Genomic DNA, 13,280 nt, shown 5'->3' with positions numbered 1-13,280 from the left:
TCTTTCTCTCACACCCCGGCAAGTTGGCGGGGTGGAGGCACTGGTCTGCTCATTTCTAACAATTGGAAATACTCAACCCGCTCTTCCCTATGCAATTACAACTCATTTGAATCTCATGCCATTACTGTATCAGCTCCGATAAAACTCCAGATCGTGGTCATTTACCGTCCCCTAGCCAAATTCTAGCCACCTTCCTAGAGGAGCTGGACGGGCTGCTGTCCTCTTCGTGGAGGATGGCACTCCACTCCTAGTCTTTGGTGATTTCAACATTCACCTAGACAAGCCTTATGCTACAGACTTCCATGCACTCCTAGCTTCGTTTGATCTCAAACGCCTTACCACTACTAGCACGCACAAATCAGGCAACCAACTTGACTTAATTTACACACGCAATTGTACTGCAGATAACATTCTGGTACAACCGCTACATACTGGACCATTTCTTCATTACATTTACATTACACTTTGCTTCTCCTGTGCCACCAACCCCCTACCAGTTACTTTTAGACGAAACCTCGCTCCCTTTCTCCTTCCCATCTTTCCTCTGTGGTATCCTCCTCTCTTCCTTCACCCACCCATTTCTCATCTCTGGATGTAAACGCAGCTACTGAGACTTTATGCTCTACCTTAACCTCTTGTCTAGACGACATTTGTCCTCTCTCCTCTAGGCCCGCACGGGCTGCTCCTTCCAACCCCTGGTTATCCGAGGTTCTTCGTGAACATCGGACTACACTCAGAGCGGCAGAGAGAAAATGGCGCAAATCAAACGATCTGTCGGACCTCAGTAGGTACCAGTCTATGCTCACATCCTTCTCTGCTAAAGTCCACACTGCCAAATCCTCACATTTCCGCAACAAGATCGACAGCGCTCCAGACATGCGTAATCTCTTCAGAACATTTAATTCCCTCCTCTGTCCCCCTCCACCTCCTCCCTCCACCTCTATTACAGCTGATGACTTTGCCACTTTCTTTACAGACAAAACTAGATCAATCAGTGGTCAGTTTTCACCTCCACGCACACAGGACCCTCACCCTACCACATCCACTGCTAAAACTCCCATCTTTTCTTTCTGTCCACTCACTGAAGCTGAAGTATCCAAGCTTCTCCTCTCCAACCATCCTACAACATGTCCTCTTGACCCAATCCCTCACACCTTCTCCAAGCAATCTCACCCACACTCTTACCTGCACTCACACACATCATCAACACATCCCTACTCACAGGTAACTTCCCCATTGCGTTCAAGCAGGCTCGGGTAACCCCACTGCTCAAAAAACCTACATTAAACACTTCTCTTATAGAAAACTACAGACCTGTCTCTCTCCTTCCGTTCATAGCGAAAACACTTGAACGAGTTGTCTTCAACCAAGTCTCACTGTTTCTTTCACAGAACGACAAACTGGATGCTAAACAGTCAGGTTTCAGGAGGGGCCATTCAACTGAGACTGCGCTTCTCTCGGTCACTGAAGCCCTGCGAATTGCAAAAGCCCATTCCAAATCATCAGTCCTCATTCTGCTGGACCTATCTGCCGCTTTTGACACTGTCAATCATCAGATACTCCTGTCCACCCTCTCATCACTGGGCATCTCTGGCATTCCACTTCGCTGGTTTGAATCCTATCTCACTGGTAGGTCTTTCAGGGTGGCCTGGGAGGTGAGGTATCCAAAGCACATACACTGGTCACTGGGGTTCCTCAGGGATCAGTTCTTGGACCCTCCTCTTCTCCACATACACTACATCACTGGGTCCCATCATACAGGCACATGGATTCTCATACCATTGCTACGCTGATGACACACAGCTCTACCTCTCTTTTCAACCAGATGATCCAACGGTAGCTGCAAGGATCTCAGGTTGCCTGGCGGACATCTCGGCATGGATGAAAGAACATCACCTGCAGCTCAACCTGGCAAAGACTGAGCTTCTTGTCCTCCCTGCCACTCCGACTCTACAGCATGACTTCACGATCCAGTTAGGTTCATCAACAATAACCCCATCAACTTCGGTCAGAAATCTTGGTGTAATCTTTGATGATCAGCTGACCTTCAAAGACCACATTACAAAACTGCTCGATCTTGCAGGTTTGCACTATATAACATCAGAAAGATCAGGCCCTTTCTGACAGAGCATGCTGCACAACTTCTTGTCCAGGCCCTTGTCATTTCTAGGCTGGACTATTGCAATGCTCTTCTGGCTGGACTTCCGTCTAATACAGTCAAACCTCTACAAATGATTCAGAATGCAGCGGCACGACTGGTCTTCAACGAGCCCAAAAGAGCCCATGTTACACCTCTCTTTATCTCCCTGCACTGGCTACCAATCACGGCTCGCATCAAGTTCAAGACACTGATGCTTGCATATAGAACAACCACTGGCTCAGCACCCGTTTACTTGCACTCTCTATTAACAAACTACATCCCCTCCAGAAATCTGAGATCTGCTAGTGAGCGACGCCTCGTGATACCATCACAGAGAGGCGCAAAATCACTCTCTAGATCATTCTCATTCACCATTCCTGGCTGGTGGAACGATCTTCCCACCTCTATCCGGAATGCTGGATCCCTGTCAATCTTCAAGCAACAACTGAAAACTCATCTCTTTCGACAGCACTTGACTTCATCCTAAACTTAAAAAAAAAAAAAAAAAAAAAATTATCTTTACTTATTCCTTCCTTTGGTAGTTTGTATTTATTTGAACAATGTCTGAGACTTGGTGTTGCAAGCACTTCGTATGTCTGATTGCCTCTTCAAGATTAATCGCTCGATGTATTCCCCAATTGTAAGTCGCTTTGGATAAAAGCGTCTGCTAAATGACTAAATGTAAATGTAAATGTAAATGATACGACTACATGGTTTGTGTTATAGCCAATCCACGCTGAGCACAGAAGTCCAATAAAAAAAGGTTTAGACCAGACAGGCCGTTCCTCCCAATCACCCCCATCCAGGTTTCTCTATCATCCCCAACAAGAGCATTAAAGTCACCCAGCAGAACTATGGAGTCCCCAGGTGGTACCCCTTCCAGGGTTCCAACCAGGACCTCAAAAAAGGCTGGATCCTCTAAACTGTGGTTCAGCGCATGAACACAGAACACAGTCAGAGATTTCCCCCACAACACAAAGTTGCTACTGGAAAACTCCAATGCTGTGCCACAGAGTCAGGGACTTGTGAGTATTCCCACCTCATCTCAGCACCTCTCACCCTAAGTGACTCCGGAGAAGGAGAGAGTCCAATCCCTTTCTAGGAGTTTGGTTTCAGAGCCAGAGCTGTGCGTAGAAGTGAGGCCAACTAAATCTAGCTGGTAATGCTCAACCTGGCTGTTCTCGGTAGGTTCATTAACGCTGAACGGCCGCTGACACAGAAGAGCTCACATCTCCTAAAATTTTGAAATTTTCAAATAATCGCTATCTTTATTAACAATAGGGGCAGACTTAACTAATAAGTGAGGTAATCAGCTGCTCCATATAATATTGGCAAAAAAGATTTGGCAAACAATCCAGTGCATATTTTTTGTTTGCATTCTGGACTCTGGAGGCCATGAAACATTTATATTTTCAACCTGTTTTTGCAGCGTTGAGCAATGTAGCCAGTCACAGACATATCTGTTGATTTTTTTTAACAATGCCCAATCAGAGGTGTTTAAGTTAGAATCCACTTTGAAATGCTGCAGTTTTATTTAGTGCTGAGTTCTGCGTACTTGCGAATTCCCTCATTAGAACAAAGTGTTTGTAAATAAGAGATTTATTGTGTAGTGTAGAGCTTCATTGATTATTGTCACAAATCCGGTTCATGGTCTTCCGTCCACTCACAGGTCACAGGTCGCCTTTCATTCATATTGACTCTTACACCCCACAGACTGTTCCATGTCACTCCGGACTACAGTTCCCATCATCTATTGCACTGATTGCACATACACAGCTGAATGCACTGATCACACAGCTGTCACCAATCACATGCTCACCTAAGAGCTATTAAACACACTATATAACACATACTCAGATCGCTGAGTATTGTCTAGCGTTTAGCACTCTCCTAGTGTTAGCTACTTAGCAAGCCTTTCCGTGTTTAGTCTCCTGTATTGTTCTGCGTGTATCACTCTCCTAGTGGTAGCTGCCTTATGGAGTCTTGTTCTAGTTTAGTCTAGTCTAGTCTTTTCGTATTGCCTTGTTTCTTGTTTCCTGATTCCTGCCTGTGTACCTTGGATTAACCCTTGTCTCGCCGCTCGAACTCTGTCTGTACCTCGTCTGGACTATTGCTCGTGTTTCTGGATTACTCTTCTTGTCAAGCCGTCTGGATTCTGTTTGCCGATCGATGACCTACGCCAGCCCTAGGAATATTCTTGTGTTTTGCCCGTGCCATACCTGTTTGCTAGTGTTTCGACCCTGCCTGTGTTTGTTGACCACGTCTGTCAATAAAAAGCTTGCACATGAATCCGCACGCCTCACGCTTCTGTCACTCTGTTACAATTATAATGGAACTTCCCGAGATCTAAATTTAACTTAAGTGAGTGACAGCTTTTTAGTTATTATAAAGGGAAAGCTCTTTGCACACTTATATAGGTAGCTATATAATCCATTTAGAGTTTGAATAAAATGATTTTACATGCTGTCAAGAGGACCAACGTCTACTTACGGAAGTGACATCTGCACATAAATGCGAGATTCACTCTCGAAATCAAAATGGATGGGACAAAAATATGTCAAACTAAGGCTAGAGCACCCTCGTTAATTTCAGAAACACCCACAGTGTTTTGATTATGGAATGGGGCTTGTCGGTAAACACCAAAGAATTCATTATAAATAAGAAAATGATTATATGTTTAGTTTTAAATTATTTAATTAGTTGTAAATAAAGTCAGTTTAATTATTAACACAAAGGTAAGAATAATTGAGTTAAGTATTGCTTGCTCATGTGACAACTGCACTGTACAAAATTACCGTGATTTTAACTGTAAAAAACTGTGAAAAAGCTACGGTAAAAACCTGTTAAATGGTTAACGGTAAGTTCCCCTAATATATACTGTGAAAAACTGTAATAGACATTTCAGACAATTTTATGGTGAAATATCGCTTTTGGAAGTGGAAAAGAATGTAAAATTTACAGGGAAAAACTGTAAATTGACATTCCCAGAATTCCCTGCATTGCATTTAAAATTTTGTTTGAATTTGATGTTTTTTCTTTGAAATATCTAGGTTTCTTCTTAGTTTTTTCTTATCAGTTATGTTTATTAGGGTTGTATGTTACATCTAATGTTGTTAAATTAATGTTTATTGCATATTTCAGTTCAATGAGTCTCACCATGATGGTGTTTAGTGTTTGTGTGAATGACACTGTGCACCTTCTATATATATTTTATTATTTAAAATCTGCTTGTGATGGGCTTTGGTTCATCATGTGACTTTCTCATCACCACCTGCATTTGGTGGTTATCAGTGTAATACAAAGGTGCAAAACAAATTTCAGTACTTCAATAGGTTGGTATATTAACATTATATCAGTTAATTAAATTACGGTATTTAACTGTAAATTTCAGTTAAAACCTAAAACGTTGCTACCATATATTTTACGGTAGAATTCCGGCAACCACAGCTGCCGTTCTTTTACCGTAAATTTTACGGATTTTTTTTTACAGTGTGTCTGAATGTCTCACAATATTATTCATTAAGATTTCAGCACATAGCTTGTGTGTTAGAGCCCCATACCTGAATTTTTCTTAGGGCCTCCAAATCGCTAAGTCTGACCCTGTTTAACAACCAGTTTAAACTATGTTCTCACCTAAAAAAAAACTCTTCAAATTACATTCTATGACACAACAACATTAGTAGGCTATTTGTAAAACTTTAGTGGGTTTGGTCCTCTGCCATGATACTCACTATGATACAAATGGTGAAACGGTTCCAGTGGCGATACTGGTAGAATATCTCATGGCTGGAAAGACCTCTTAGCCAATCAGACTTGAGGATCGGAAAGAACTGTTGTATAATTTTTTCTAGTGAACAGTGCTAGGGGATCTAAACTTGCTATGGAATCAGTACAGGAACGATGTTAGTTAGTAGGTCACCATTTAAACCACACATAGGTAGAACAATCTTTCCACCCATCTTAACACAGAGACGAAACAGACTAGTCATAAAGCAAGGTTTTTACATTGAGCACAAAACCTAACAAACATATACATATGTACATAAAGACTCAAGAAAATAAAATCTATAGAATAAGAAAATTATGGCAAAATAGAAATATTTTTTAAATTTAAAACCAATGAAATTGGAAGACAACATGAACAACTGAAAACAATACAAAAAATAGTGGAATACATAACAGAGGAAGAAATACAGAGAGTGCAGGAGTTAAATTCGAATTCCGAAACTATAGAGTAACACACTAAATCGGAATTTAGTATTTATTTATTTCTTCTTTATATTATAATGCAACACTCCTTTGCAAAATTCTGAAGCATGTGAAAAGAGGATAAATAACGACTAGCCAACATACTTTCAGCAGGTGATGTGATACGCATTCAAATAAACAACAATAAAGATGACATTGTATGAAATGAGAAATCGTTCCTCTGTAAGCGGTCATGTCATAAAGTTTTTGCAATAGCAAAAATAAACCACATAAATCTGCTTGCTAGTTGTGTACGCCAAAAAAAAAAAAAAAAAAAAAGAAGAGAAGAAGGTCACACGCATCGACTTGACCGACACTTTTCGCATATCCAAAACTGCTTTACATCCTCTAAGTCAAATAATACAATCCACAGAGCCAAGAATAATGTGAGTGGAAGCTGATAATATTGCTTTTGTAATTAAGACGTCAGTGTCCTTTCATATGCAGATATGTGAGCTGACTAAAATTAACTCAAATGTCTGGCTAGATAGGCTATTTAATAGCTACAACCTAATAATAGTACAATGCTATTCACCGTCCATACAGTGGACGACAAAATGGTTAATATAAATCAATGAGTTGAAAGATTTAAATATAGCCTACATTCACATTTTATTATTTATGAAACATAGCCTATGTAAACAAATAAGCTATGTGAATATATTTAGACGAAATACTTGACACGAAATACGGTTCAGCGGAAGTTAATGATTGACTTCGGATGATAGGCTACATAGCCTACTATCCTATTTTGTTAACCATCTGAGAACGCATTTTTTTTGTCATTCAGCTCGTTTTTAATTTTAATATCATAATTACCCTACTGACATGAAAACAAATTTTAAACAACATTCATTTATTGTGAAGCAACAGTGCGCATTGAAATATTTGGAAATAGCAATGTAAAATTAGCTAGAAAGTGGAACATAAGATAAAAATAAATTAAATAAATGAAAAGTTACTAGTTTATAGAAAGTTCACAAACCAACTAATTCAACCAGTAATATCAACATAAACCAATACAAATGAATGGTTTTGTTAAATAATAATAATAATAATAGTAATAAACAAACAATGACATTGGCAATGTTATAGGCAGGTTAAGTGATCTGCACTCTCTCCTAACGAAACACAGTGAAATATTTGAACAAATTATTTTATTTTGACTCGAAATATTTCATTTAGCCTAATCGCCATCTGATCATGCATAATTCCAAACCTAGATGTATTTGCTGTGGAACTGATGTACAAACTGTCAAACCCGCGTAATAATACGATGATGTAGCCTAAATGATTTGATTCTTTGCAACAAATCACAGTTATCACTGCTTTTTAATATGACAGGCAGATTTCAGAAGACTAAAATGTGAAAATTGTATCTTAATGGTAGCCTACTGCGATGAAGAAGAAGAAGAAGAAGAAGAAGAAAACATAATTCTGATGTGCAATCAGGTTTAAACCGATGCATGAAAGAGATCTGCTGTAGCCTATTTGCTATACGTAAAAGTAGTTAGTTAAAAAGTCGTTTCCAAAACGTATTTAACAAAATTGTTGCAATCTCGATTCAACAAATATTATGCTGTTTTTAGTTTGTTTACAAGTCTTTTTCACGCAACTCACTCCTCAAATAATAGGGGTGTGTAAATGTAACAGGGAGGTGCGGCCAGAGTAGTGAGAACATGAGGGAAAAGTTCCACCCTCACTAAGGAAAACAAAAGTTTGAGTTAAAACATGGTCACGACGTGCATTCAGCAGCAGCACCCATATGGATTAATTCTCGCTGTACACGAGATCTGAAAGTGGATACAACATACTGGGCAATGTACTGGAAAAATGAACAAACCACATCGAAGGAAAGTCCAAGCAAGAACACTGTAAGTGTCACATGAATTGCTTATAGGTTACTTTTGAGATGTCTTATTGTGCATTTTATTTTTATTTCCTGTCATTTTAATTTCTTGTTTTATTAATGAATCCTTAGCCTATGTGATCTCCATATTTTGGAAGATTTTCATTAATAAAAATGATCAAAATACAGGCTATATAAAATATATAAAGAATAAAGGCTGCAGGCAAACGGTGCTTTTTCCATCATTCACTAAACTATTAGCCTATTTATTCCTGTTTATTAGCGAGAACTGAAACAGCCTTCTTCTGAATTACGGTAGGCTTCCATCATCAGCTGCGCCTCAGGCAACGCCTGTGTGCAATTAATATAAATTATGTAATCGGGGGAGTTGTTTTCTTCTTTGTCACGGCGGCAATTGTTTTTTTCTAAAGAGAGTTTGGAAACCCTTTAAAAGGGTTTAGAAAGGAATTTATTTTTTTTTTTTAAAAAGAGTCCCTTTGGAAAGCAACACGTAAGGGTAAATAAGCCCTTGAAGGCGACAGAAAACCAGTTAATATCTACCTGAGGAGTTTCAGCGCATGAAATGAAGAGGATGACGCTTTGCGTTAAGAATCACCCGTGTTTCTGCACCTCTCCTTGCTGGCTGGTAGAGGTTGTCATGGTAAAAAGGCAAGTGGCCGTTAATGGGTCGCTTGGCCGCCCAGGTTAAAAGGCGGCAGCGCAAGCGGGCAGGCTATACAGTGTGTTTGAGCTGCTCTCGTCATGCCCGCGCCCTGTGGAGGTTCAGTCCTCTGCACGCCTCACACCATACAGCTGCATCAGGTTAAAAACGCAGTGGTATTAGTAATAATTATTTAAACATTTCTGGAATTGAGGATTACATACTTTTATTTATTTTATTTACGTATGTATGTAGGCTACTTTTTTTTTTTTTTTAGTCAAAGACTTTTGAAAGACCACAGGAAGGTCACTGACCTTATGTTCCTGAACGACGAGGCTGAATTCTCGTTCCTAAACAAGCCTACTATTTAGTGACCAGAGTTTTGTTAAATAGATTATTTAGCTACGTTTTAAAATACTCAAACTTTGATTTTTCAGGATAAAACCCAAGAGCTGTTTGAAGAGGTATCGTGTTCGTCGTCGTCGTTGTCGCCCGGCTCTTCACTACATGCCATGACAGAGAAAGCCATCTGTACCAGCTGTGGCATTGAGATTGTCGACAAATATCTGTTGAAGGTGCGTTTGAAATATTTTACGTTTATAACAAATCTTTCTGACGAGTGTTGTATAACTAAATTGTCGTTCTGCTCTGGGTCTAAATCTTATTCCTTTTTTTAAATCTTATCTACGCAAATGTTTCGTTCGAAACCGAAAAATATTGCTTTTACACCTCAGGTGAACGACATGTGCTGGCACGTGAGATGCCTGTCGTGCAGCGTGTGCCAAACATCTTTGGGCAGACACATCAGCTGTTATATAAAAGAAAAGGAGATATTCTGTAAATTGGACTACTTCAGGTAAAGAAGAACCCCCCCCCCAAGAAATACTGAAAATAACTTTGGAAGTAGGCTACTGTCATGCTGTCGATGGACGACCATCAATATGACGATGCCTCTGCGTTTTCTTATGAAGTGACTTAAAATTTTGTAGTTGTGTTCTACCGAAACACTGCATACTTTCCCTCGTTACATTTTAGGTGGGCTTGACAACAGTCGATCAGTGTTTTCATTCCTTCTCTGTGGTTTTTCCGGGAGTGCTGTATCTCTACCAAACAACTGTTGTTAGCCTCACTACAAAGAAATGCCACAAAAGCTTGTTTAACTTTTAAAGATGGAAGTTCCTATCAAAGACTTTTTCTTGCAGGAAGTACGGAACACGTTGTGCTCACTGTGGTAGGAACATCCATTCAAACGACTGGGTCCGCAGAGCAAAAGGAAACACCTACCACCTGGCTTGTTTTGCTTGCTTCTCTTGCAAGAGACAGCTGTCCACAGGAGAAGAGTTTGCCCTGGTAGATGAGAGGGTTCTGTGTCGTGTGCACTACGACTGCATGTTGGACAACCTGAAACGTGTCATGGAGAATGGTTAGATTTTGCAAATATGTCATTTAAATGATTATCTAGTATATCTTCTCAAATGTTTAAAATGAACACAATGTTAACTCCTCCTGCATTCATTTAGCTCCTATGGAACCAGAGCTTGAGTTTAATTCTGCTCTCGTTGATGGGACTTTGTGGTTTGCTGTAGGAAAAGGAGTGAATGCGGAGGGAGCTGTTCCCTCAGAGCAGGGAGTAAATCAGCCTAAACCAGCCAAGAGGGCACGGACAAGTTTTACAGCTGACCAGCTACAGGTTAATATTGAAATTCTCATCTTAATTTCTTCTGGGAAAAAAAAAGCCAGATAATTAAACATAGTATCCATTTACTTGCATTGGCTGCTCAATGTATTTATTTATTTGTAATAATTTGAATTAAGGTAATGCAAGCCCAGTTTGCTCAAGACAACAATCCAGATGCCCAGACTTTACAAAAGTTGGCAGAAAGAACTGGTCTAAGCCGGAGGGTTATTCAGGTATCTATCTATCTATCTATCTCAATCAATTGTATTTAATTGATTTTAAATTCGTTTTATTTGCTTTTGTTTTATTGTAACTTTTCATGCGTACTACTACTATTATATATATTACTATACTAGTGTACTGTCAATACTTCATCCATCTGCCACTCAGGTTTGGTTTCAGAACTGTCGAGCTCGTCATAAGAAGCATGTTAGCCCAAATCACTCTTCAGCCGCACCAGTGTCATCTCTGCAGTCCACTCGGCTTTCTCCTCCTCTAATAGATGAATTTCAGTACACTGCTTTTGCCCCTGTAGACACCCCTATGCTGACTGCGCTACACTCCTATATGGATGGTATGTTATGTGGAATATCACTATATTCTATGCATGTATGTGTGCATTTTAAAAATGCAATATCATACTAGCTAAATCAAGTCTTAAGTAATATTTTATTATACATTATTTTAATTTAGTGTATATGCTGAGCAGCTGTTCATGACTGAAGTTTTGAGACTAGACATTAACTTTTCACCTTTGTAGTCCACTCTCCCTCTTCACTGGTTCTGCAGCCTCTCTTGCCCCACTCAATGACACCGCTGCCCATCAGCCACGCCTAAGACGTCCACTGCGGCCACATGGTCAGGTCAGAGTCCAGAGGACAGCATGAGGAAATATTGATTCTTATACTGACTATTGAACAAGACCCATGCTACTTTCTTTCATGGGCACTTACTGAAGGATATCTGTCTTGCAATGTTTAAAGTCTTAATTGTGAAAAAAGCCTGAAGTTTTTGTTTAATATATAAAATATATATTATCTATATAGTGATGGAATAAATTTCATTTAATTTATTTCTTGTATGTGAGCACTTTGTTTTAAAATCACTACCGTGGAGTTCTTAGTTTCTGGTTTAGTTGACACTATTTTTTTTTTTTTTTTTTTGTTCTAAATAAAACTGGAAGGTGAAGAAAAGCCAATAAAATCAGATTTGTCTCTAGCACTGATCAAATGAAAGCTTTTGTTTGGCTTTTTTTTAATTTATTTATTTAATACTGATTCTGCTTGAACTTTGAGTTGAATCATCAGAGGTTTGAGTTATTTTGTGTTTTATAGATATGGCTGGAAAAACTTGTAGAAAGTTTACTGTGCTTCTAGGAAATAATTCTAATTGAGCAATAAACTAAACTGGTTATTAAATGCAGTTTAAATTCAATTACAAACATTGTGAATCGTGAAAGAAAATGTCGTAACTGAATTCAAACATAAATGTTCAAGATACACCCATAATTGTACAGCTGTATAATGTTAAACAAATCCGATTTCTTTGTGACATAAAAAGTGTTTTATTGTATGCTCTTGCACTTTGACACGGAATGATATTTTGGTCTGATATCATGCTTAGTTTTTGTACACCTCATAGATACAGTGCATGCATTAAAAAGCAGTTTGCTAGGATATCAGTATTGAGTTATGCAGACCAAGAGCATTCCAACTTTTCCTATGTTTAAATAAAATGCGACAAATATGGATGCGTGTGGGCAGAATGATTGCTAGAAGTAGTCTTCTTGCAAGACCTGAGGATCCTTCTCAGCAAATTGGTTGTGTAAAAGGCTTGTGCAGCTGATTAATTTTCCTTCACATCTAGAGTTGTAAGTAGACATAAGGATGATTTTATGTGCACATGTGGGTTAAGCAGCAATGTCTTCATGTTTAATTTATCCCAAACTAAGAGCAATTTCCGTTAGCTTCGGAATTATGTTGTTGAAATGCTTATGATTAAAATATCACTGTAGGGTTAAATATATATCCAGCTAATGGTTTTTGATGAGAGATCCACAAAACAAATTTCTGAAAAATTGTGGGTGTTGAAGTTTTAATGCATTTCAATGGCAGTTTAATAGAGAGAATAAAACTCTGAGAAATAATGTTTATTAGTGAGGGATTAATCACAGCTGTTCTGCATTGTTTGACAACTTGGGAAAGAAAATGTCTTTGTGAGAAATTTGCAAAATGGACCTGAGGGAAAGCATTCAGGGAAATGTCTTTGTAATATTCTTTAAACAGTTATATTAATTTAGATGTATAAAAAATTGTCGTACAAAAAATAACAAATACAATAAATACCACTCCTAAAACAATACAGAAGTGTTTTAATCTAGGATTATAAAATGATAGCATTTGTAACACTCAGTACAGAACTTAAATGTCTCCAGACATTGAGCAGGACAGTTCTTGCTTTATTTCTGATTATTTTCATAACAATCCTTCAAGAAAAGAGGGACATAAATAAACAACAATAGTCAACAGTTCATTAAGCATCTGGAAATCAATTGTTACAGTAGGAGATAAAGTGCTTATTTTTCACTGAACCTCACTTGCCAATCCTAAAGGAGGCATGTACTGTATTTCTACAAGGACCATCTTTCTCCATGCCACATCGCTTGCAATCACAAAAGAAAATATTATGAAAACCCTTTGCTGAT

The 13,280-nt window shown here is 38.7% G+C and overlaps 1 protein-coding gene and 1 pseudogene across 3 annotated transcripts; both read left to right on the top strand.

Moving 5' to 3' along the window:
• The first annotated feature begins 1,091 nt into the window (after window positions 1-1,091).
• Window positions 1,092-2,838, top strand: LOC131553452 (uncharacterized; annotated as a pseudogene).
• A 5,198-nt stretch (window positions 2,839-8,036) lies between these two features.
• lhx8a (LIM homeobox 8a) lies at window positions 8,037-12,399 on the top strand. 3 transcript variants are annotated; one of them, XM_058798164.1, is made up of 8 exons: window positions 8,037-8,262; window positions 9,336-9,473; window positions 9,633-9,754; window positions 10,101-10,321; window positions 10,485-10,588; window positions 10,714-10,809; window positions 10,967-11,150; window positions 11,337-12,396. In XM_058798164.1, exons 1-8 carry the CDS (start codon window positions 8,209-8,211, stop codon window positions 11,411-11,413), a joined length of 996 nt encoding a protein of 331 aa, XP_058654147.1. In that variant the 5' UTR covers window positions 8,037-8,208; the 3' UTR covers window positions 11,414-12,396. The 3 variants fall into 3 exon arrangements, with proteins under 3 accessions (XP_058654147.1, XP_058654155.1, XP_058654138.1); XM_058798172.1 differs by lacking the exon at window positions 8,037-8,262 and adding an exon at window positions 8,694-8,906 and having other exon boundaries at window positions 11,337-12,397; XM_058798155.1 differs by lacking the exon at window positions 8,037-8,262 and adding an exon at window positions 8,917-9,059 and having other exon boundaries at window positions 11,337-12,399.
• Window positions 12,400-13,280: the final 881 nt, after the last annotated feature.

Source organism: Onychostoma macrolepis, chromosome 02 (genome assembly GCF_012432095.1).
Source record: "Onychostoma macrolepis isolate SWU-2019 chromosome 02, ASM1243209v1, whole genome shotgun sequence".
Classification (NCBI taxonomy): Eukaryota; Metazoa; Chordata; class Actinopteri; order Cypriniformes; family Cyprinidae; genus Onychostoma; species Onychostoma macrolepis.
This window is presented reverse-complemented; position numbering and strand designations above follow the sequence as displayed.